A 26,464-nucleotide genomic window follows, 5' to 3' on the forward strand; every position below is an offset into this window, starting at 1 on the left:
GGAAGGTAGCAAACTCGATTCCGGAGTCGGACAGGTTACGTCACTTTAAGGAATTGCTGGAAGCAGAAGAGGAGGAGGAAGAGGAGACCGGAGACCAGGCGTTGGGGGAGGCGACATCGACGGGGGCGAAGAGGGGTCGAGAGAAAGAGGATGAAGAGGAGGAGGCCGAAACAGAAACAGAGCAGTTAGAAGAGGAAACAGAAGATGAAGAAGAGGACGAGTTGAATAACGACCTATCGGAGCTAGAAATAAAAGGAGCAATAAATAGACTGAAGAGAGGAAAAGCGGCAGGAGAAGATGGAATAGTGGCGGAGTTTTGGAAGAATCTACCGGAGGACGGAAAAGAAGAGCTAATGAAGACGATTAAGAAACTATGAAGAAAGGAGGAGATGGTAGATAGACAGAGAGTTGCTACAATTTTCCCAATTCACCAGAGAGGAGAAGCGAACAGGGCGGCAAACTATCGGGAAGTTTTACTGTTGGACGACGGATATACGATATTGACGGGAGTAATGGCCAGAAGGCTAGGAAGGTGGCTAGAGGTGATGGGGAAACTATCAGAGGCACAGGCCGGATTTAGAAGAAACCGAGGAATGATGGAACAGATATTCGTACTACACACAATAATAGGGAATAGACTGAAGAAGAAAAACGGAAACTGTATGTGACTTTCGTGGATTTCAAGGCGGCATTTGATAAAGTGGATGGAGAAAGGCTATGGAAAAAAAAGAAGAGTATGGGAATAGAGGGAAAGGTTTTGAGAATTACAAGGAGTATCTACGAAGAGACATAGCAGAAGGTGATAACAGGGAAAGATTGACGGAGGGGTTTGAGACAGGCAAGGGAGTAAGGCAAGGATGCCCGCTGAGTTCGATACTATTCAATATCTTTTTTGAGGACTTAGTTTGAGGGCTGCAAAGGAAAGGGGAGGGAGGCACGGCAATTGGGAGGGGGAAGGGAGATAAAGTTGTCACGCTGTTATATGCGAACGACGCAGCAATAGTGGCCGAGGATCGAGGAGAACTAGCAAAGATGCTGAAAACGATGGAGCGGTGGGCAGACAACAATAAGATGGAAGTGAGTGTGGAGAAGACAAAAATAATGGTCTTCAGAAAAGGGAGGAAAGGAAAGCAGAGAGGTGGAGTTATAAAGGAAGGGAGGTGGAAGTAGTGAAAGAATTCAAATACTTGGGATTCTGGTTCACAACTGGGAACAAGTACAGAGAACATACAAAGAAGTTAACAGGAAAGGCACAGAGACTAGTTAACAAGGCGTGGGGCGAGGTGAGAAGTAGGCTGAAGAGCCTAAGGAGGAGACTATATTTCATGGGAGCAACAGTGAAGGTGGCGGCCTTATATGGAATGGAGCTCTGGGGATGGGAGAGACAGGAGGAGATAAGAAGGCTGCAGAAGAGGTACATAAAATCTAGTATGGGGCTAGCAATGGACACATGGACATCGGGATCCATTTGGAGAATGGATCCAGGGGCGAGTAGTATAGAGACGGAGGCATTCAGGAGAGCAGCAATGTTTTTGGCCAGAATAGGAAGAATGGAAGAGGAAAGACGAGCCAGGAAATGTCTAAGAGAGGAGATTAGAGGAATAAAGAATGGACAACCATCGGAGTGGGGGAGAATGGTAACGGATAAGCTGAAGGAGTTGGGCGACGGAGAGATATTGGAAAGACTGCCGAGAAATGAGTTAAAGGAAATAGAGAGGAGGATAGAGGGGTTAGTGGTGATACTGGAGGGCCAGGGGAAACAAAGGGACTGGGCAAGGATAGAAGCATCAAGGTACTGCGATTACTATGAAAATATCAAAAAGGGCACATAAATGGGAGAATACTGGTTGAATGAGAAACTGAAGGAAGAGAAGACGGGGTAGGCTAGATGGAAATGTGGAAACGCGCTGATTGGAGGAAGAATGGGAATGGTGAAGGATAACTGCAGGGCGTGTAAAGGGGAAAAGGAAGAGATAGAGCATCTGTTCGGATGCGGGAAGTTGATGAAGAGGCTGGGGGAAGAGGACAAAAGGTGGTTGAAAAGATGGTGCAAAGGAAGTAGTCGGAGATATTGGAAGGAGAGGATAGTGGAGATTCTGGGATCGCCTCCGGAGAAGAAAATGTGCGAGAGGCTGAAGAGGGTGAATTAAGCGTTGAGAAAGGCAGCAGAGGACAGGAGATAAAGAGGAAAGAGAAGCTAGGACCAAAAATAAGAAAAGAAAAGGAGACGGGCAGTTATGATTAACGAGAGGAGGTTATAAGGAGGAGTAGGAGTCGAAATGATAAATTATTTCTAATTACGGAGCTGTTATCAGATTTTATATTTTTGTTACTGGTAAATTATACGAGATATTAAGAGAGGCTGGGGAGGATGTGAAACAAAGAAAACGTTTGTAACATCAAGGAAATAAATGTGGTGGTGGTATTTCGGTGACGCAGAGGTCTACACCTCCATTTTTAACTAGTCCCTCCAACAGCGGGACTGCTACTGAGGAATTCTTGAGTCGGCTGACGGACAAACACCCCAGCATTGCGTGTGGCGCCCTGCCTCTTCTAGGGTGAGGTACTGCAATGCCACTGACGTCACTCAAACCCCCAGAACTGCGTTTCTACTTCAGTCAATCCTCTTTGCTCTTAGCGACTAAGCCATCGAATACTGCGGAAATCCACCCACGCTGGGGAATAAATTAGGGCAGAAAGTGCGGATTTTCCAGGGTGGACCCTAGGGCGGAAAATACTCACTTCCCTTCCACTCTTCAGTCACTCTTTAGTGAGGGAGAAAGTCGAGACTCCGCCAGAGGGAATAACTTTTAATTTTTTGCAAATTGCACAATAGTATATGCGCACCTCAGGCAGAAAAACATGACTTTCCGTCCTTGAAGCACAATCTACTATTTTTTTACAGATATGGAAATCGCTAATTGAGGGTTCCCTTCATTGCGAAGCCAAATGCAAGTTAATAAACGAAAGAAGCCGTGCCTTACCGAGCCCAGAATATGGTAAACACAATCCATATATTAGTATTAGTATTATTTAATTTTATTCAAATGTAATTAATATCTGGGGTTGTATAATTTTCAGAGAACAATCAAGAAACAGTCGTATCCAATATGCTTTATGACATGCAGCAAGGTAATCCGTATAAATATCTCCAATTAGTACTGATAATAAACTTGGCAATTACGCTGCATTTACAGATGTGCTGAATGCCACTGAGGACATCACGGGCGCTGATTTGCTGAGATTTGCAATGCAAATCGCCAACGGCATGGTAATTTCAAGCTTAATTAGTCATATAATGACTCTGATGACTGTACATGATAATTAATTTACTGTCCAGAAATTCCTATCGCTGAATCGAATAGTCCATCGGGATCTGGCTGCCAGGAATGTATTAGTTTGTGGTGATAGAACGGTGAAGATATCCGATTTTGGGCTCAGTCGGGATATTTATCAGGACAGTGTCTACAAAAAACAGGGAGATGGAAAACTGCCACTCAAGTGGATGGCTGTTGAGGCATTAACGCATCAGATATATACGAGTCAAAGTGATGTGTGAGTAACATTTCAGTATAGGAATAGGATAAGTTTTCTTTATAACTTCACGGAGTGAAAAATCTGACAATTTTTATGGTGTGATTCCGATAAAAAATACTGTGCTGTCTTATAATCTCGGTGAAAACTGCAGACCTGAGACAAATTACTATGCGGCATAGTGTTATGCAAAGAGGATAGACCAAAGTAGAGGCTCAGTTCTGGGGGTTTGACTGACGCCAGTTTCTCCACGTTACGGACACGATTTCACCCCCGAGGAGACGGGGCGCCACGAGTCCTACTGGGATATCTGCATATCGGCCAAGCCGGTAACGCCTCAGTAGCAGTCCCGCTCAAATCGCATGCTGTCGACTCGAGTTCGATGCCAGCCTCCATCGTTTTTTTTTTCTTTTTTATTTATATTACATCAATTTTTTTTCTATAAATGGTTAATCATTTATAGAAATACCTCAAGAGAATCATATCAAATGGTAATTCGAATGATGATTGACCATTTCTTTAAAAAAAAACACTGCAAGAGATATCGAAATTATGTAGGAAACAGGGATCGCTGAATGGATTTTTAAGGTGACAATAATTAATATCCCTCTTACCCTGTAAAAAAAACAAAATGTTTGACTATTAAAAGACTCTCTCAAGTTTAATCTGTGCAAAAATCTCGGGGTCATTTCCTCTCAATTAGCTTTTACGGTGAGCTGCTAGGAGGTCTAGCTTAACACAAAGGGACCCTCGTGACCCTTTAAGAATTCACTTTAACCCCATTCAATAACAAATATATTTTTCTCCTTTAATATACTGATCGGGTACTCTACGACCGCTTGTGAGAGAGCAGACTATGAAAGTCTCATCTTGAAAGCGTGTTTATTTATTTATTTTTTTATTTATCAACAAATTATTAACCGAAAATTTTCGAGCTCTTAATAAATCAAAGCGAATTAATACGTGTGAATATTTATTTTAAAAAAAGGAACGGCATCCTGTTCCTCGTAATCGCACCCAAAATGGACTAAAGCCATCTAGGAACAGATTCAGTTACCACCTGTTAACCCATGTAGACCCAGCGCCACATCTACAGCTTAGCTTTTTGTCTCGACAGTTGAATCCCTGCACAGTAGTGCTCTCACCGTTTGAAAATTTTCTGTACAGTTGATCATTTGTACAATTGAACAAGTACAAACGGAGTCCCCCCACTCAGCTTCCAACCGCCCCGCGCTCGCACAAGTCAAGTCATTTCTCAAAGAAACTCATGTAGGCAGTTTTCAGAGAGTGGAGTCAAAAGGAATAGTGGATTTAATGATTGTTGATGGGTGGGATTGATTAAAAATCCCGTCGCCACATTCTGTTTTTCTATTAAAATTTTTCATTCTCAAATAATACCCAATATTTTCGTTCAATTATATAAAATAACTCAACACAAATTCAGTTAAAAGGGTCTCCTTAACTTAAAAAAATTATAAAAAATTTATTTGAATTCCAGAGAGATTTTTAACAGCTTCGACAGTTTTTATTGGTGATCTTTGATACTGGTCTTAAAAAATTGATAAACAAATCTTGTCTTCTCTGTATCAATTATTATCTTGAAAATTTTTCGTTACAAATTGTTATAAGAAACTTTTTATGGTATATTATGGCTTCTTTCTTCTGACAAAACCTGAGAAACAAAAAGGGAATTCAAGGTCGACTATTTCTACAGGATAAATTTTAACAAAATAAGATCTACAACTATAAGAACATTTAGGAGTAAATCCTAGCGCTTCCTCGAAATAATTGTGCCCAAAAATACTATTCTATTTTTGCGCCAACTGCATATGGCAACTGCATTCTGCTGAGATTTTTATTAAAAAATTTCACCCTCATTATTTTATTAAACTTTTTTTCTTGAAAAAATAAGTTCAACCAAGAAATTGAGTATAGGAATCCCCAGAATTTATTTGCAAACATGAAAATATATTTTCTTCCCTATCAAACATCTCTCATAAACTGATAAAGTAAAATCGCATAAAATTTAATATAATTAACGTGAAACATTTTATAGTGATTGGGGAAAGTTGTTAATTATGAAAAAAATGAAATGTAAGACTCGTTATTTTATGGATTTTTATTCTCCTCAGATGGTCCTTCGGAATTTTGCTGTGGGAAATTGTAACTCTAGGTTGCAACCCATACCCCGACACACCTACGCATACGATTCTGCAGGTTCTGAAGACTGGATATAGGATGGAAAGACCTAGCAATTGTGGAAAAGAATTGTAAGTGGATTAATTAACTAATTCAACAGACAAGTTATAATCTCCGACGTAATTTCAGAGGAAGATATTTTTCAATATCTTTGACTTCATTCGATATCATTCCACATTTGTTAGTAAATTTTACGACATTTTCGTTGAACATTATCAACTTTCTTCTAGAAACTATTGAACTGTTAAAAAAAACACTAGATTATTGTTCCCCTATACAGTTAATTTTATGCCAATTTTATGCATAAACTTGTCAAGTTTTTTATACGGTTTAAAGATATAATGAAAAAATTAAATAATCAATACATCCTCTAAAAAAATGAAAAATAATACAAATAAATAATAAATAAATAAAAACAATAATAAAATAATTTTTTTTTAATTTCAACATATTCCAATATAGTCTTAGGTTCAAGGCCTTCGTGGTCATGATTAATGACTTGATTGGTCTCCATCTTCAGGGCTATGAGCTCTGATTCTGAATTTCAGTGTATGGGGGTAGTCCTTATATGCTTCCCCCTGTTATGGGGGAGGGAGAGGGGGGAGAGGAATCAGTCAATTATCTGTTTTAATTGATCAGCTGGTCAATCTCTGATCTTGTAATGGATACTAGAACACAAAACAATAGTGAAAAAATACTTGAAACATTTATACTCTAGATTTCCTTTTTTATGTATGAAAAAATTTCCGGGTTCGCAGAGAAACCGCTGAAATTCTCTAAAGAAATCGTTTGATTAACAGCTCATTAAATCCGGTTAAATCTCATAATGGACCGATCAATATTTGTTCTTTTCATACATTCCCTTCCTAAACCAGCGTGAATTGTATTCATTTCAGTTAAAGTAATTATTAATTGAATTAAATACACTTCAAATAAAATTCAACACAATTTCTCAGTCAAAACTTGAAAAATTGTCGAGATCTTTGAAGACCTGAAAAAACCAAAAAAAGTAGCATAAAAGACGAAGCGAAAGACCTGAGCATAAGATCAGACAGTTCAATCTAAATCCATTAAAGTCCTGATAATTGTGAAATACTGATGATTATTTTTCCCACCCAAATTTCAGCCAATAGAATTGCACCATTTGTTGATATTTTGTATAGCCTACCTCGAATATCAGCGATTATTTTTCCCATCCAAATCTTGGCCAAGAGGATTGCACCATTCGATGTTATTTTATATAGCCAACACGGTATTTCAGCGGAAATTCTTGGAAATTTCACTAGAAATTTTGCATGTTGCCTATATAAAAAAAAACAAATGATGAAGTAACCCTCAATTGTATCTGACAGATTAAATGGCAATTCGTTGAAAATTATGTCTCATGGTGCAATTCTATCGGCCAACATTTGGATGGAAAAAATAATCCCCCGAATACCACTCGAACTTCGAAATTATCTGATATTTCCCTCAAGGTTCCCTACAAACAAATAAGCTCGTCAAGTTTTCCAGCTCGTGATTTTTAAACTGGAAAACTTGACACGTTCATTTGTTTGCAACGAACCTATCGGGAAATATCCGATAATTTCGGAGCTCTTGTGGTATTATATGCGAAAACCCTGTGAACAATATCGAAAAACTAAATGATATTTTACTGCATTTCCAAAGGTACGACATCATGCTTTCCTGTTGGCGGACGAGACCCCGTAGTCGGCCGACATTCACGGACTTGAAGCGTGATCTCGAAAAATTATTACAGACAGTTGGCCATCATGAGTATTTAAATTTATACGACATTCATAATGAATCACGGAATACAGACACCTCCGAATAAATAAATTCACAAGGTCACATCAATTTACCATTAAAATCGCGCCATAATCATGTGCAAAATCTCTTATATTTTATTATATATATTCCATCCGTACATAAGAATCTGTGGTACAATTTGTCTCAATATCCATATATGTACATAATCTTATGTTTTGAATCTCAAAAACTCAGTAATAGTATGGAAATAAACTCTAAAGCTTGTCCTTCATGTAGCTTATCGATAGATTTAAATAATTAGTTAATATTACAAAATGTTACAGTAGGTTGATTTACACGTTTTATGGAACAATTCGCATCGGCATTAGCATTACTCCTCCAAATGCCAAAAATCTGTCGATAAATGAATACATATCTGTGTCCAATGAGAATGAATATTGCATTATTCATCCAGTAACAATTGATTTTTCATTTTCAATTGCATTATTCATCCTCTTAACATACCTGAACATTATTTTCAACGATCGTTCCTATTGTATATCGCCCATCGTTGATCAATAACTTGATGATTTTTTTATTTTCATTTTTCAAATGATGATATGAACCAGAAGACTGATATCAATCTCTAAATAATAGTAACTGCATACCAACAGGATATTCCACTTTTTTTACAGATTAAACTCATTCACGTTCATTGCTCAGTGAGTTTTATAAAATCATTTCATTTTTCGTTGGAATTTATAATACAGTTGTGAACGTGACTCCGGCGTTAGGCCTTCCTCACTGATAATTATTTAAAGATCAATGCTACATCAATATATATTTTTGTGATTAAAATCCTTCTGCGGGGTATTTACAGACTCGAAGATTATTCACTTTTGGATATTAGGCATTTTTTGTGTATCTATCATCAATCACATAAAAAAAATCCAATATAAATATTTTAAGTAAAATTTTTCACATTTTCAATGAGATAAACAGTATGTGTGCATTGGATCGAATGATAAAAGTTATCGTGCGACGAAAATGTCAATAAAATAATCTGCATAGAACCATCAAGATCAAGATCTTTTAATCTATTCCATGTAATACTGAACATTTGTATTGAATTTTTTGTACGTGATGAATTTGTTTAAAATCATGAAAAGTGATGATGTTCAATTGACACTGAAAATCTTTGTTCAACGAAAATTAAAAATTTGGAGAAAACAATACCAAACAGATCTCACATCTTCGAGAAATACGAATCGTTAAATGTTGTTTTTTTTTTTGATTTAGTAAAATATTTAGGATAGCTAGAGAGATAATTTTATTTGATGTACATTATTTATGATAATTTGTTCATTCTGAATAAAACATTTCTCTCAGAATGTTCTTTGCATTTTATTACATGATCATTGTCTACCTTGGTGCTATCACGAAACTTCCTAAGTACAAATATGATTAGAAAGTGAACTTACGTACGATAAAAAGAAAAATGTCTATATTCAGTTCACGCAAAGATTCCTTAAAAAAATCTAACCAACATTTTTTTTCGATAAAAAAGCACATTTTCAGTTGATACTTTCATGGGAATCTCAATCGATACCTACACTTGATACTGGATTAATGGATATAACGATAGAAAAAAACTAGAAAAACTGAATGCCTCTCTCATTGTTTAGTTACAGTTTTCATTTTTATAATACGTGGAAACTTTACATTGAGTTTAAGCTGAAATATTCCATGGAGTCACAGTTAATCACAGATAAATACCTTCCTATAGTTGCGCGAAACGATCGGATACTGACTTTGTGAGTCGTGGGCTCGATTGCTTCAACAATTACTAATTATTGGCGTTCACCATTAATCAACACGGTGCAATTCATCATTCTGGTTTATTACAGAACCACTGGGCATAGCCCACTCCATTGTATAGAGAATTCGTCACTTGTAAAATTCATCGTTCCAATGAAAATGAGGAATAAAATGTTATTAAAATATTATTGACAAGAAGTCTAACTCATTGTGCTCTTGGTTGAGACTTACATGACAGTCAAAAGGTTTATCCAGTTCTTAATTGCTCCTTCAGTTTTTAAGGTTATGTAAGTATCTTGGAAAGTTTTGAATAAACTACTTTATAGATGTGATAATGAAATATAACCAAATGTTTGGAAAATTCTGTTATATTTCTGTTAGAATTTAATGGATTCTTCTGCATCGATTCACAGAAAATATTTAATGGGAAAATTCAATAGAATTAGCTTTTTCTGTAAAACCATGGACTCCTGAGATCTTTTCTTTATAATTTTCCTGAGTTAAAAATTAGTCGATTTTTTTATGGGAAAAATAGGAGGGGTAGGTCAGAGTGAAATGGCAGGAAAAAGTGAATATAGAGTGAAATTTTCTTCTTTCGATTCTTCTGTCATCTAATATGAGGTAAAAATTATGGTTCGATGTTCAATCAAAAGTATTAATTTATTATTAATTTACGTTATCCTGTAATCTGAGGAAAATCAAAGAATTTTCGATTGACTCTTTTTGTAGAGTTTCGAGGATTATAAAAAAATCTACATAAAAGTTTTGATGTTGTCCTTGTAAAAAAATTCATTCCAGGTTTTGTGAAGGGACAACAGTCCACTTTGTGGGCTCTAATTAATATCATGAAAACTAATGGAGATAAGTGGACGTGGATAAAAATTTTGGATAATTCACTCCCTCAGTCGGAAAATTAGGGATTTCAAAGTAAGAAATTTTGGGAAAAAATTTGGAGACATCCAGAGGTGGTTGTGGGACCTATAATCCCCAGATTGTCCATCTGTTAGTCGTCCAATTGAGCTCCCCGGAGTTTTCTTCATTTTCGAGAAATTTTTCTTTCTTTAAAACTCATCTCACATCGGTTTTATTAAGCAAATAAATATAAATTTGATATTGGTGCACCTCTTCGATATATTTACACGAAATTTAGATGGTAACTGTTGTTGTAGGCCTTGAGATTAGCAACAAACAGGGTTCGGTAAATATATCAACGAAGACCACCATGAAATTAATATTTATTGTCCTAATGGAGAGTCCTGGACATGAAATGAGTTTTTCAAAAGACGAGAAATTCGTCAGAAATGAAGAAGTTTCCGGTGCTCAGTTGGAAGAATAACATCCAATTATTTTTTTCAATCACCCGATATAATGATTATATATATACTGCAACAAATTAAGAATAAATCTCATTATGAGAACGATAAGTATTAAAAAACAGCATAAATAAAAATTCCGTTTTAGGAATCAAGAATGCTCATTACACTAGAGTCTCTGCAGGCAAAAGCCCTTACATGCCATACAATTATATTCGTGAAAAATTTTTTTTTAACATGATTCAACAAACAAGAGAAGAGTAACTTTTTTTTTAACATTTCAACAAAATTGATTAAAACGTAAAAAATGGTATATTATAGGGAACGAAATCAACGGAAAGTTTGTATGTTGTCATCTGAAAAGTAAAAGGAAAGTGAGTCCTTTCCACCCAACGACGAAAAGTGCTCACTTTCCTCCTGATCGTCAGGGACGAAAGGACGAACTTTCCAAACAAACGTGTTATCAAAATCATGACAATTTACCTTCAAAAATTATTAATTTCACATGTTCACTATTCAAAAATGAATAACTTTATGGAATGCTTTAGAAATCTCTTTCTTTCTACGAAAAGCTATTTCCATTAAAATTCGGAATATGATTAAACAAATTACTTGTTACTTGTTGCAGTTGTTTGTTGTTGTTTTGTCCGAATAACAAATTTTTCATGCGCAAAAGCACATATCTAAATACTATTCATAGGCAATACTAATAATGCAAAAAGATTACAATTTCCAAATCTGTATGAAATTGTTCAAATATTTTCTAACGTTCTAATGTTCCAGACCAGCTTTGCACACCAGCTTTGCATGCACAAAATGTCATGTTGAAACCAGTGGTAAAATAGACTGTTAATAAAGGATGCTGTTTTATTCTGTTAATTTATCATCGATTAATCGCGAAGAATATTCCATGTGATCGAATGTCTCTATAATGAACGGTTCGTGTGATAATTTCTAATGACGAATTAGGTGGTAGCATTGCAATACTGTGTTAGATAGAGGTGTTACCAATTATTTTGAGGGCTAGGCGTATCATACGTGATCATTTCTGTGGTTCAGCCTGTCTTCTCTTTCTACTGGTGGAGGTGCAGTTGGTATTTGAGCACTGGGGCCTGCTGTTAAATATCCAGCCGATACTGGTATACCTGCTGGAATATACATAACTCGATTAATTAAAATGGTTGAAAGATTGCATTTTATTGATAAATAAAATATTCAAATGATTTTTTTTAGTTGTGTTTTGATGATAAATCTGTTTTAGAAAATACAAGACAACATTTTCAACAAACTTTGTCTACTAGAAAAGCATTAACTAAAGTATGATTCAAATGAAACTTTTTCAGCGATGGGGAGGACCTGATGAATTGCAAAAACGTTACGAAAAAATGTCAATCTCTCTTTTTCTTTTGTCTCTTATTTACTGCTTACAATATAGGCCTTATGTTATTAGGTGTGTGAATAAGTCTTTCCCGTTTTTTGTAAGAGATGTCGCCACCAATACTGTGCGAGTATTCAATGGTTACATATGTCATAATCAAAGCTTATTCATCTGTCAACAATTCTACACTAACACATTAGTTGAAATTTTTTCGCATCATAAATTTTTGATATCGTGAAAATGTCGAAATTTGAGCCGAGTCGACGTCATTTCCGGGAAGTTTCACTTTATTGGTTCAATTTGAAGAAATCTGCTGCCGAGGCGCATCGATTGCTTCAGGAAGCTTATGGAGAAGGTTGTGTCGATGATTCAAGTGTTCGCGGATGGTTTCGACGCTTCAAAAGTGGTGATTTCGACGTGGAAGACAAGAAGCGTTCCGGGCGGCCGCAAATCTTTGAAGATCAAGAATTGGCGATTTTGCTTGATGAAGATTCGTGTCAAACGCAAGAAGACGATGGCCAATACTTTCAATAATTCATTTGTAACCATTTTTTCACAATAAAGGCTCAAAATTTGAAAAAAACGGGAAAGACTTATTCACACTCCTAATAATATTGAGAGGGAATCGTCGAGAGATTATCTATTTACATCTGTTGGAATATAGCCTCAGTCTTCTACGAATTGATTTTTATGAGTCTATGGTTTCAAAATGTATCAACATAGAGAGAGATCTTGAGACTAGACATAAACATAAGCCATGAGGTCATGTGGCAAAGGAACTGGGCATCCTTTGTCACATTATGACGATTTTTCTTTTGGTCTCGTTGACTATTTTTAGTCTGCTGTGACAGGTCGTAGTGAACAGACATTTCTTCCTCGTGCCATTTTCAATAAACTTAAATTAACGTATTAAATCCACTGTGTTTAAAAGTTATTTCTCTGTCCCCCATATTCCATTAACATTTACCAACTACCACAGGGAATTATCAAAAAATCATTAGCATAGTACCACGTCACGTCGAATGGTGCAATCTTTCGGTTGATATTTCGATCAGAAAAATAATGGAAAATATTGGGAAAAAATATTTTCAACTTTTTTAAAAAACCTTTTCCTGATACGCGTCTCCTATCCTGTCTCTAAACATGATAACAACTAACAGTCTGACTTTCACTGCGGTAATTGCACAGACGCTCTTTCAAAATTTTTAAAGTTGCTGTCAACTTTTTCCTTCAACTATATTTATAGTTGTCGAGTGTTCCTGAGCAACGGGTAATCAAGTTAAAATTGTTAGTTGGAAATTGCCCAAAATGATCGATTCGCATCACCTTTAACAGGATAATAAAACCGAGCTCCAAAACGATTACAAAATATTACTAAAATAACAATCTGCATTACACACCTGTGAGATATCCAGTGGTAGGAGCATTAGAAATAAACAAGTCATGCTTCTGGTCTTTATACTCAGCCCAAATAGACGATTTCTCCAGTATTGAATTGACTTTCTCCCCGAGGAGTATACTCCTAGCCATAGCCTTCAGAGCTTTGACAATCTGAGCTTTAGTAGTAGCCGGATTGTCAATGAGGTCGAGTCTGCCTTCCAGAATATTCAATAGATAAGGTACCATTTCCGCCTCCAAAGCCTGCAACAACATCCCCACCACAATTTTACTCGCTCGAAAACCAATAAAAAAATCAAAATAAATCTAGAAGACTCCTCTTAATTTACCTGCTTAATGAGACGATCCTCATTTGTAGAAAACAATCTATTGAGCGTCTCACAGGCAACAGCAATCATATCCTTCCTGGACTGCATGGCAAGCTTAAGTGGGCTAATACAATCAGTCTGGCATATTGAGGTTATGCAAATCTCACTTGTGGCTAATTGATGCAATATAAGTATGGCCGCTTTGTACACAGGTGGCTGACTATTTCTCGTCGCCATTTGTCTGCATAGTCTCGGTATATGCCCCAATGAGGGCACCTGATCAGCCAGTGCAGGTTGAGCCTGAAGAAGGCAAACGAGTGCCTGAGTCGTTAGTTCCAGCATATCAGCATCAGTTTTATCCCTTGCCATAAGTGACAAAGTCGTGTCCAACAAATCACTCAGAAACTCCTTTGGCTTCCTCAGCGCCCAAGCTGGACTGGCAATAAATAATCTCAGATAAACACCACCAACAACAGGCTCATTGGTAGCAACATCGATATTACTCGGTGCCTCTGGTAGCTTGAGAATTCCATGAGGATTTCTCCTCTGCAGTGAGTAGTAATCATCTTTCAACTCGGCCACCATTCTCGAGACTTTGGCCTTGGCGTCATCATCCCAAATCAACTCAGGATTTTCATGTTTAGTTTCAAACATATGAACACATTGTTTCGGAGCATCACGAATCGCCTCGCTGAATAATCTTGGAAGAAACCTTGATAAATCTAATTTAACTTTTGGCCCTGCCAATTTATCAGATGACATCTTAGCTAGGAGATCAGCTGCAGCCTCACGTATCTGAATGTTACTCGAGTTGCAGAATAAATCGAGAATATATATTACCGCACCTTTTGAGAGGGCGTCCTTGACAATCTTCGTGGTGCTCATCAGTGCATAGAGTGTCTCCAGAGTCAACAGCTGATGTTCTTTCAAAGTGTGAAGAGTCAGCAGCAAATGAACAACCACTTCGTTCGCTGCGATGTCGTTCACACACTCGTGATTCTTCGTCACGTTGTTGATGACCTCTAGAGCTCTCTTCTGAATAGGTTTGAAATTATTGCAACTCAGAAGCCCGAAGATCAATGTGAAATGACCGATGCACTGCATCTCAATGCCAGGATTGTTCTTGATGACGTTCTTGAGGGCCTCCAGAGTCATGACGATTCCCTTGAGCCTCTCTTGGTCTATCTTAGTCAGGGTCATGGTGTTCAATGACGCCAGATACTCAGATGACTTGGACAGAAAATCCAACAGATCAATAGTGAAGCTCTTGGGATTCTCAATGGGGAACGTCGGCTGTTCATTGTACACTTTGACAAATATCTCCCCGATGACAAGCTCGTCATTGTGAGCACTGTACTTGAAATCACTGAAGTCATGTTCAAGACTGATATTTCCACTCAACTTTTCCTGCCTCTTACCTTCCAGATATTCACTCAATTCAGCCCTAGTTCCATTGTCCCAGATCAGGTAGGGATTCGAGCAGTTGGAATTCAGCGTCTTGAGAATCTCCTCAGGTTTATCCTTGGAAAGTTGCCTCGCTAAATAGGGAGTCAGGAGGCTCTCAAGTGCAGCAACAGTTACTGGATTCACTGGTGTCTCATTCTCACCAGTCATGTACCCACCGAGTTTAGCACAAGCCTTAACCGCTAGTTTAGCAAGATTATTGGCAACTTCCTGCCTATTTTCCTCCTGACTGCGCTCCACACCCCCCTCCTCAAGTGTATAATCATAATTGAACATGAAGAGGAGTAAATGCCAGAGGGCACCAGACTGCAGCAGTTGCATCTGCAGAATGCTATCGGTCGCGAGTGATGAAACACATTCGGTGGCAACTGAGCACAATTTCGTCAGATGTTTGAAGTGAAGAATTCTGCAGAGATCTTTTATCAACTGCGGTAGCTCCACGATCTTGTCTCTGCAGCCTCGGAATTTCCCAGCTACAGCGAAACATCTGGTGATATGGGTACAAACTTGAACAGCAACTTCATCGAGATTACTTGAGTTACTCAGTACAGAGACACATCTTGTGTAAGCTTCGAGCAGTACCTCGAGCCCTCCCTCACGTCGCAACTCCTCGGCGTTGAGTGCAGAGCAGTGAACAGTATGGTAACATAATTCAGCTGCTGCTGATAGTAATGGAGCTGCCTTCGAGAATAGCCTGTCATCCTCGGTCTCCAGTTTGATGGTCTTAATCAACTGGGGATAACCAGCGTATTTGTATGGCCTCAGTTCATCGGTGTATCGATCAAAAAGAATACTCTGAGTCCTCAGGATCAGGACGATGTTGTCAGGGTTGGGTCCGTCTGTTGTCCAACAACTTCTGCTGCACAAGAACTCGTAGGCTTGATTCACAGCCTCGAATTTGTCTCGTCCCTCTGGATTCTTGTCGGGATGGTACTTCTGCGCTAGCTTGTAGTAGGATTTACGAACATCAGCTTCGTTGTGCTGGTGCCCTGTCACCAGACCCAGAACCTTGTAAGCCTCGTCCACTGTCATTACCGGGGGCTTTTTCTCTACCTCTTTCTTCCAGGCGTCGAGAACGTCTTTCAGTAAGTGGACAGGCTCCGGAATCGGCCAGTTGGGGAATTTAACAGTGTCGCAGAGGTGTCGAAGGTAGAATATTTGACAGAAGAGCTCTTTCTCCAACTGGGGATATCGAACAGCTGGAATCGCTATGTACTGATACCTGGCCATTGTATGGCTTTGCAATCTTGGTGAAAAATCAGCGATGTGTGCAGCCACTTTCTCGATCAACATCCTCCTCATTTCTGCATTCCAAATGGCCTCTGGGGTGTCGTAATCTCCTAGAAATATTTGGGCGAATTTCTCAGCTCCGTGATTCTCCAAGTAGCTCACCATTGCGTCGGGTAGCAAAGGACCCAGAATACTTCTCTGCATTATGTCTGGGGCAGTGGTGTCGTCACCCCGGAAGGCCTGTTTTGAATGTGTCAGTTGAAGAAATCGAGCAATTGGAAGGACATTGGAACCTGTGTACATCAGGATGAAGTAGAAAACACCTGTCAGATAGATCTTCGATACATCTGGATTGTCCCTCATTATTTCGCAGAGGAGTGTTGCCACTCGTTCCACCAGGACTGGGTCAAATGTGAGGAGAAGTTGAACTACATGAGGAAGACATTGTAAGTCCGATAACAATCTCTTCACCCTTGGAAGGGGCCTAATTACTGCGTTGTCAGGATCGCGACTGGGGTAATATTCACACATTTGTATCAAAATATTGAGGATCAGGGTAGCTAGCTCACTCTCGTTCATCACTGGCATACCTTTAGCTACTAAAGTCCATTTCAGTTGAGGTACTTGAGAAATTATTCTCCAACCGTCCAAGCCCTGGGCCCAGACTTTAGTTTTGTGATTTACTTTTCCAGATGTGTATAAGTCCTTGAGCTCCTTCAGACTGACAGGACCAGCACGATGATCTCCATCATTATAATACCACTCTCGCTCCATCACCCGCTCCTGTTCAGGACCTGCCTCGATGACGTTTGTCTGAGCTGGAACGACTGCTCGCGAGGTGTGAAGATGAGCCAGGGCGAGAATGTCCACCAGTACTCGAACACCATTTTGATCCATTATGTCCTTTACATTTTTTCTGTGAAGAATCAATTTGTGGATGAACATCACTAGTCTGTCACGCTCAGCCCTGTCTGTGCATCGTTCCAACATGCCAACAATATACTTTGTGTCTGAGAAAGGGCCAATGTCCTCGTAATAACGACCGTAGACAATAGTCATCGCCTGCAAACAAAGGCACTTCATTTCCACTTTAGTGGTTAATAGAAATCTGTGGTAAAGGTCGTTAAAAAATTCATAGGATTTTCGAATTGGGCTGTCTGGGGAATCCTTTTCCAGAAGTAATCTCAGATAATAATCCCCAATTTTAACTTCATCCGAAAGGCACTGGTACTGTACTTCGAATTCACGATGATTCCAGGCAATTAGTGTTCCTCCGGAAAGATCTTTGTCCGCTGTAAACGCTCGAATTTCATTCTCAAGTGCTGTTCTCAATTCTTCACGTGTTTTATGGTTCCAGATGAGGTTCGGCATCGAGTGGTCTTGATTGAATTTGTAATAGAACAGTTTCCAGTTGGCCTCTGATTTAATTCTCTCTCGACGTTTGCGAAGGACGAGCTGACGTTCTTTGATTTTCTCACGTCTCTCAATACCAACACGTGCCCCCCAGTGCTGAAGAGCATTTTCCAGGTGTTTCTCGACTACTCGCATCTGGCGCTCGATCGCTATCCATTGAGGGCCACGTTTATTCCTTGATGCATGATCAATAGCCATTTTCAGATTGTCTCGATTGTTCAAGCGTTCTTCCTCGAGAAATGAGTCCGGGACTTTCTCCTCAGAGTCGAGGTAAGTGAGCAGACCCACTGGAAGGATTCGCTTGAGGAGGCCCATTGCTGTTGGGTGGCCAGTAAGCCAAAGACCCACCAAGTGTCTGCACAATTGCCGATGGGTGAGTAGTCTACCATCACTGCCAACTGTGAATAGACTGTTCAATAAATGTCTGGGTAAGGCCCCCTCGGCAAGGGCTAACTCCTGCATCTTGGCAGCAACTTCTGCAGCTCCTTCTTCGATTATGGCTCGCATTATCAGACCAGCGCCTTTCACCACTGCTAGGGAGGGATGTTGGAAGAGCTTGAAGAGGGAGCGTCCTCGGGAGGCTACCATTTCCAGAAGATTGTCGAAATGTTTACCATCCGTTGTTTCGCTGTATGGAACGCACAGTGCGAAGGTTAATAAGTCCAGCATGGCCGACACTACCAGAGCTCCTGTTCCGTGATTCTATAAGGACAACAGATAGTTTTTATCGGATTTTTTAACTCTGAGATTTCAATTTTTTCATTTAATATCTGATAAAAGTTCCTAAAATGTTTTAATAAGGGCTAATGACCCGAGTCAACGCTGAAAGGGGTTACACGATGGGTGAAAACAGAAGAAATATGTTGCTGGGGAAAGCCTTGGGCCTCGGGGATGGTGCTCCATTGGGTTAAACCTCGCAACACCAAAATCTCATATTTTACGAGTAGTTTTTCCTGTGTGATCTCCACAAATCATTACACCAATGGACATTCTAAAAGAACTTCATTGTTCCCTTGTTACAAGTGAATGTAAATGTACTTACAACGTGACCAATCCACATGTCCAGCAAACTCTCCAAGAATTTGTTACTGCTGAGCAAACTACTCTTATTCAACTGTTCCTGCCTCAAATCACAGTCGTCATGCATCGCCTGCATGAGAGCACAGATGCAGTCAATAGCAGCTTGAGCAACTCCACAGTCCTGTCTCTTCAGAGCCTTAACAACTTTATTTCCAATGGATTCACGAAAGCCAGGCAACGTTGTAAATGCCATAAATCCGACTTTACTCGCCACCAATCTCCTCAGGGCATGAAACTGCGCCTCCACCTCGGCATTAGTCTCCAACTCCTTGTTCACCAATGAGCTCAGTGCACCCAGGATGATCTTGTCCTTGTTCTCGGTGAATAATCCCTGCAAGTAGGTATTCATCACCCTGTGTACACCTAGTTGTATTGTCGTAACAGTCCATTCAAGCGGTTTGTAAACCTGGACAAACATTATTAAAAAAAAAGAGAAAGAAACGAAAATGGGTTTTCATCGAGAGAACAAAAAAAACTCGGGGATAATCGCAAGCAATTAAACCGCTCCAATGGTACTGAAAGACATGCCTATGGAGACCGAAGTATTATTTCATTAAAATACAGAAACAGAAGAACACACAAAGTACAAATTTCTTCAGATATTTCAAAGAGTATTGAATGATCTTCAAGTTCATTTTGCAGAGAAATAAATTACTGGAAGGTGGTGAAGGGAATAAATATTTCCCGTAGAAAAATATCTTCTAAAAATTTCTTCCCCAAAATCCCTTCACACCAACGATATTCGTCTAGTATTTCCCCAGAAATTACAGTTCCTTTAAAACATTTTCCACCTCGAAATTGTAACGCCTCGGAAAATATTTATTTCGAGTCAAATTTTTGGAATAAAATTGAGACATATGACGTCGCCCTTCTCTGAAAGTATATTCTTCAATGGCAACACCTTTTTTAAAAATGAAGATGAATTCTAAAAGTTTTCTTTACGACCTGATAAAGAGAAGCGAATAAAAATATCACAGAAATTGTTCGTAAAAATCATGCCTAGAAATGAAATATATAATGAGAACTGAGTGCACAGTAAAAGAGATGCAAAAGTAATAGGGATTTGAAGAGAAATCTAATAGAGTTATTGTAGAGCTTCAATAAAAGATCCAATACAATTTTTCCAAAGTTCTTTTCAAATTCTATTGAAAATTATGGAGATTGGGCGGGCGGCTTCGAACCCTTTTTTACAACTGATTCCATTGACTTCTTTTTTACATAAAACCCATTGTAGTTATAAACTTTCCATATTTTTTGTTCTGCATTGAATTATAATAGAACAATCCCAATAAGTCACATAGAAATTTATTTAACAAAAAAATGTCTCACATGATCTTCAATAGAATTCTGGGAAATAACGAAACACAAAGACAACCCTAATGGGATGTTAATGAAATTTCGACAGAAATTCAACAGAACTTCATGAAAAAAGCTCTACATCATTCCATTAAATCTCTTCATCCACGAAATAGTAGAAAAACAAAGAATAAAGGAAATCAAAATGCAAAAATCCTTGAATCTCGATAAAAAACAACATCTTACATCTTGAGTAACAGAATAGTGAAGACCACTGTAAGGTACATTAGCATTGAACCTCTCCAGAATTTCCGCAAAAGCTCTACCCCCAGGTGGCTGTTGAATAAACTTAACATGTGACGTTTCCACTTCCTCATCAACCGGCAAATTCAAGGGCCCCAGCCTCTTTCCACGTGCAATGGGACTCATCTTGACATGAACATCCCGATTTCCAGAAGCCCTGACTCCATCCAACAGACTTGCCAGCAGTGAATCCCTGTCAGTCGCCATATAACTCCTCATTTGTCCATTCAGATACTGAATAGTAAACAACTGAGGATTTGCATTGTCCCTGACAAGTGCGAATATGTCTGAGAGGGGCCTCAATGTACAGATATTGTACGTCTGGGGATCTCGTTCGAGGAGACACATATCGGACAGGCACAATGTTCTTCTCTGGGGATCAGAGTGTCTCGAGGATATCTTATGTACAGTGAACTCCGAGACACTTGTTATGTGCTCATCCCCACTGAATCTACCAAATCGCTGGACGAGAAATTCGTCAAGTGGTATAGTCTCCTTGAGGACTTTTATCATCACTCCAAGATTCGTCTGAGCTGACTCAACGACCTTTCGTTTTATCTCGTCAATCTGCTGCGATGCGAAAAGATGGAGACGACCAAATCCACCGCAGACTATCACAAAACCATCGGTGTAGTCACGCATTGTTCCGATACCTTCGATGTCTTTGTAGTAATAACTCGCGAGGACGATGTTTGTCGCTGGGTCCAGTTGGTCCAGACTGTAGGGGGTTATCTCCAGGACAACGGGGAGCCTTGTGTCCGACCAGTGGTGCTTATAAGCTGGGTATCTCTGTAATTTATATCGTTATATTTTTTATGAAATTGAAACGATGACAACAATTTATTTAAATTGGCTCATGTAAATATTACGTTATACAACAGCTGTAGCGATTTTTTGTGGTTTTTTCATCAATTTTATTTTTAAAAATAAGAATAGGAGGAAGATGCAGAATTACTTTACTTTTACTATTACGAAATAGTAAATCGTTTTTTTCGGAATAAATTGGGCATTTGTTTTTGAAAATAATTTCTGTAATGAAGTTGTTTTTTTAATCATTAGCAGTCGAGATTACCGTATTATTATAATTGGGTATCTTCACCGGAATATTTGTTTCAATATTTCTTTACATTTAGTTAAACAATAGATAATTTAGTCGATCTCATTAATTAACCCCAGTTTATTGAACATTTTGTGGAGGAAATTTTTTCCGGTTGACAAGAGAAGCTTTTTTTAGTGTCAAAAAAAATGGCTATGTGCACCTGGACCTACAGAACTCATTTCCATCCTCCCACACACTTGTAAAATATTTAGTGCAATTTTGACACAGAAGTTTAGCAAAAAAAACCCAATGGATTTCGAAAAAATTTTGAATAATTTTAATACGAAGACTATGGAGTCTTATCAATATTTTTTATGTGACCATTTTTATCTTCAGAAGCTCAAATTTCAAAACGTATACAGAATATCTGGTTACGCTGAACCCGACTCCAGTATACGAACTCCAATCACCCAACTTTATCCTCATTAATCCATTAAACTCTAGTGGTCAGCAACATTTTTGATCCCTTATCAATATTTTATTGGCATCAAACGTTGGCGTTAAAATTAGTGCATCATTCCAACAAAAATATCACCTCCTAATCAGCTTAGAAACCACACGCTGCGTGATAACAACTCATCAACAATGCAAAATAAAAAATAAATAATAACTCACGAGCATCTCCCTTGGCTTTTCAGCAAATTGGTTGCGAAATCTGAGGGCCTCTGTTAACAAATGTGATCTATGCTCCGAGCTAAATTTCATCGTATCAACTTTTCTCTCTTTTCTCATTGTTATACTGAACTCGTGCAATCCAATTTGATTTCTGTTGGTCGGTTGTACATTTATGAAATCCGCGTACTCCCATTTGTTGGTCACCTCTAAATTGCTGGGATTATACGTTGTTATACCCAGGGATCCAATTGAGAAAATACGTTTGTATCTGAAACAATCATTACGATAAATATTTGGCTTAAATTCTTGGCTCCATTTTTTGAATTTTGCTATCAAAAAAAGGGGCCGAGGTGGGGGGGGGGGGTATTTTTAAGTTTCTCACAATTATATTCGCAAGTATTTCACATCACGAGGGTAGAACAGTATCGAAAAAAGATTATCTTCGATATTGTTCAAGCTTTGGTACAAGGGGTCCTTGTACCAAGTCCCCAGAGAGATAATAGACAAATCATAAAACAGTATGGGTGATTACATGGAAATGATAAATTTATTAGAGAGATATCAAATCGGAAAAGCAATGAACGATGACGAAAACAGAGAAAGAAACAGCAATCGAGATTTTAACAGAAATTCCTCAATTTTGTTTACATTTTAGAGAAGAAAAAATAATCTTATTGATTAATTGTACAAATGAAAAAAATACTGTATAGTTTCATGTATTTGTGTCAGAATTGTATAAACCCATATTCAATATTGGATTATATAATTAACAAAATAATTTCATTCGCCTACTACTTTGGGAAGAAGAACGGAAACATTTTTTTATTTTATTTCTTCTTTTTTCCGTAATTGAAAGGGCGTTTTTTACAGATGAAATATTTTCACATCTGTTCTGTTTTTTTTTTCATATATTTTATGTATTCGACGCATATAATATATATACAAAATAAACTACAGGATAAAACGAAAAACTGAGAAAATATGATAATGAAAAAATAAAAAAATAAAAAAACTAAAAATAAAAAACTAATACAATGGGTGAAGAATGGTAAATATATAGAACATAGTTGTAAATACCATAGTAAAAGTGAATGTAAATATGGTCGAAACGCAATCAATTATCATAATAAATCAATAATAATCAATCAACATCATATTGGAGGCGTTTTGCAGACCGAAATTGCGAATTAGTCAAGTCGATTCTTACTATTGAAGAAAAATTATTGTCAAGGCCGTTTCTCATAGAGCCAATTGATAGTTTTTCACATGATAACATATGAAAAAATTTACTACTCGAAAAAATATATCGATTTCAAAACGACGATTTCTCAAAAATTTTCACAAAATCTGCTATTGGAGTTTACATTTCGAATGCTTGTCAAAAATTAATTTTCGAATGGAATGAATAGGCCCTTGTACGACTAGTACAAGGGCCTATTCATTCCATATTAGTAGTAGTATTTCTTTTTTTCTGATGTTTCCACTTGAGAGTAGAAAATATTTTTATCAGAGAAAATTCTAGGAAGTTTTGGGGGTGATGTATGTGCTCTGTTTTCTGAATGTATAGAGAGATGCATGAGTGGGTCCATTGTTGATAAGAGTCGTCAGGTCCAGGGTGTTTTATCACTTCAGTCTATTACTTAGTTCGTTTAAGGAAACGAAGCAGAGCCATTGGGCCTTTCCAGTTTATAAAATAAAATAATAAATAGGATTCACACGTTTGATTATTGAACCATTATCCCATTTCCAATATCCCCTGTAATAAATTAATTCAAATTAATTGCGATCACTCGATCTAGAAATATCAACAGATGCTGCGAATTATAATTCAATGACTCTCTCGAAATTACCGGAATGTGATACAGTTGAAATAAATATGAATTAAGGAACAGAACGAAGACAAAAGAAAATGGAAAAAAGCTCGGAGAATGTACAGCTGATAGCACGTACACAAAAAAAGTTTCAAGATGATCTAGAAATTCATTCTAGCTAATCACTGCCCATTAACTTTCTCATAAATAATCAAATGAAAAATAGAGGACTAAAATTCTCTATTGAAAATCCTAAAAAAGGGGCAATGTTTCACACACATCATTAGCGATCGAGTCGTCTCATTTAAGAAATTGAAAATAGAAATATTTTTCTTCTAGTATTTACGATACTCCAAAGTTCACTTTTATTCTAATGATAATAAGCGATAACAATCGATTCTTTCTTGATGGCGATCGGAAAAATGAAATGTTTCATTGTGAATGGATTTTAATAAAATGAGTGGATTAGTGAGGAAATTCTTACTGTCGGTATTTTTTTAGAAACGCAATAAAAATAAAAAATCATAGGAACCGGAAAAGCATTATACGAAATAATTCTTACAACTTTTCAAAAAATTATACTGAGCCTTGTTCGCTTTTCTGATAGAAACTAAAACAGATAAAAACATAAAATTTATTAAAAACCGAAAATTAAATAATTTTTAAAGAAACAACTAAGAACCCAGATGTTTATGCAATTGAAAACCACAAAAATCAAAACGACACTACTTGGATAATGACTCCGTAATGAACTACCCATTAAATTATAATTGTTTTGGTAGAACAAGCCAACAACAAAGAATGATTCATCCACATTTAACAGACAAATAAAACGTTATGTGATAAGCGAAAAGGTCATTGTAAACGCTGTTTTTTCTAACTTCATCATAAAAACCTGAGAGCCCAGAGGAGACTGAAAAAACTTATGTTCAATTTTTACAGAAAAAAATTTTCGTTAATTGTTACTACGACAAATTGAAACAGTAAAGTCAGTCCTAAGTCTTCAATTAGCTTCGGAAAATGGACGTCTTTAAAGTGGTGTGTGAAAATCGTCTGTTATGTCCTTTGAGAAATAGAAAATGGACACCTCTTCTTCTGATAACTCCTGCACATTAGGCTGCCCCTTAAATTAATTGTTTCAAAAGTACAAACAATGCTAATAGTAAACTACTATTTCACTGCTAAAATAATTCAATGACTAGATGAACGTAGCAATTCGTACAATCAAAGTTTCGTCTCCATTTTCTGCTGAAAAATAGAACAAACCCCAACGTAAGAAGAAATTTATATCCAAGAACCACTAGACGAAAATTTCCCAAACAAATCGTTTGTATTAAAACTTTTAAATTGTTGCTGTAACAATCAAATATCGAAGGAAGTAGTGAAATTGTCACTACATATTTTTAAACAAGTAGTTGACACCCTAGCTGTGAATGTAACTTGAGAAATAAAATATTAATAAATATAATTCTGTTAATAATAACTTAATAATAAGTGAACCATGAAATGGTATTATTTGTCACACAGTAAACATTAACAACAAAATATTTATCTTCATCTACCAGACAAATCAAACATTTTGTCGTGAGTACATTATAATGAAATTGATAGATTAGCCTCGAAATACTCACTTTCCCTTCCACGAGTGTTTCGTGACCAGGAAACACGCAACATCCTGATTATCCTTGATCGGCATCATTGTCTCATGTCAAACATTAATCGCTACGAATAGTATATCACCTGGACGTTTTCCTTATAAATAATAGCAACAGCAATCTGCATCTGTCAAGTGACAAACTCACACCATTTACACATTGACTCATGCAGCAGTAACCACAATCTGTTGATCATCCAGTCTGACAATCGACAATAATCAACGACAGATTGATGAAGATTATTGTTAATCGATAGTTAAATTATGAATCCCGGTGTTCAAGTTATTTAGTTCACAGTGTAAATACAGTAACCAACGGCTTGAATGTCCTGGGAGCGGCCATGATGCCTGGGGGTGTCATCGGTCAGCTGTTTTACCACATGTCCCATCCCACTTACTTACCATCCGAGTAAATTTGTTTAAAAAAAAAATTAGGCAACCAACATTTTTCTATTGAATTTTTATTCTAATTATACTAAACTGTTCCTAATTTTATTAAATATTAATGAGGTTGATTGCATAATTTTTGGTAATTGGTGGCTTCCAGAAAATAGAAATTATAGAAAAAATTATAAAAAAAATTATAGAACAAATTATAGATAATAGAAGAAATTCGTGGAATTTTATTTTTTTACTTTTCATCAACAAAATGAGGTAAAAACTAATTCCTTCGGAAAACATTCGAGAATAGTTGTATAGAAAAATTAAATCACATTTATTGTTCCATACACACAATCAATTTCGATAGCAACTGAGTAACAAAGTGAATACTACGACACTAATAATAGAATTAGTTGATCGG

The 26,464-nt window shown here is 37.4% G+C and overlaps 2 protein-coding genes across 6 annotated transcripts in view; one reads left to right on the forward strand and one right to left on the reverse strand.

The window, feature by feature from the left end:
* LOC135169531 (tyrosine-protein kinase receptor torso) overlaps positions 1-8,873 on the forward strand; it is an 81,314-nt gene extending 72,441 nt beyond the window's left edge. For both annotated transcript variants that reach the window (XM_064134602.1, XM_064134603.1), the window contains 6 exons: positions 2,906-2,999; positions 3,082-3,132; positions 3,198-3,271; positions 3,341-3,555; positions 5,667-5,804; positions 7,402-8,873. In XM_064134602.1, coding sequence (XP_063990672.1) covers positions 2,906-2,999; positions 3,082-3,132; positions 3,198-3,271; positions 3,341-3,555; positions 5,667-5,804; positions 7,402-7,567 — 738 coding nt within the window. In that variant the 3' untranslated portion in view covers positions 7,568-8,873. The remainder of the gene's footprint in view (positions 1-2,905; positions 3,000-3,081; positions 3,133-3,197; positions 3,272-3,340; positions 3,556-5,666; positions 5,805-7,401) is intronic.
* Positions 7,615-26,016, reverse strand: LOC135169528 (dnaJ homolog subfamily C member 13). 4 transcript variants are annotated; one of them, XM_064134594.1, is made up of 7 exons: positions 25,640-26,016; positions 22,198-22,465; positions 20,427-21,272; positions 18,847-19,290; positions 13,719-18,506; positions 13,392-13,632; positions 7,615-11,758 (listed from the first exon to the last, which is right to left on the reverse strand). In XM_064134594.1, exons 1-7 carry the CDS (start codon positions 25,705-25,707, stop codon positions 11,646-11,648), a joined length of 6,768 nt encoding a protein of 2,255 aa, XP_063990664.1. In that variant the 5' UTR covers positions 25,708-26,016; the 3' UTR covers positions 7,615-11,645. The 4 variants fall into 4 exon arrangements, with proteins under 4 accessions (XP_063990664.1, XP_063990666.1, XP_063990665.1 ...); XM_064134596.1 differs by having other exon boundaries at positions 18,847-19,215; positions 25,640-26,015; XM_064134595.1 differs by having other exon boundaries at positions 7,615-11,761; positions 18,847-19,215; positions 25,640-26,015.
* Positions 26,017-26,464: the final 448 nt, after the last annotated feature.

This window comes from Diachasmimorpha longicaudata, chromosome 15 (genome assembly GCF_034640455.1).
Source record: "Diachasmimorpha longicaudata isolate KC_UGA_2023 chromosome 15, iyDiaLong2, whole genome shotgun sequence".
Lineage (NCBI taxonomy): Eukaryota > Metazoa > Arthropoda > Insecta > Hymenoptera > Braconidae > Diachasmimorpha > Diachasmimorpha longicaudata.

Excerpts from the sequence above, each read along its gene's own strand:
- LOC135169528 (XM_064134593.1), bottom strand. The coding sequence starts at position 25,707 with ATGATGCCGATCAAGGATAATCAGGATGTTGCGTGTTTCCTGGTCACG. Across the intron at positions 22,466-25,639 it reads AAACACTCGTGGAAGGGAAA|ATACAAACGTATTTTCTCAA; the intron begins GTGAGTATTTCG and ends TGATTGTTTCAG. Across the intron at positions 11,762-13,391 it reads TACCACTGGATATCTCACAG|CAGGTATACCAGTATCGGCT; the intron begins GTGTGTAATGCA and ends TGTATATTCCAG.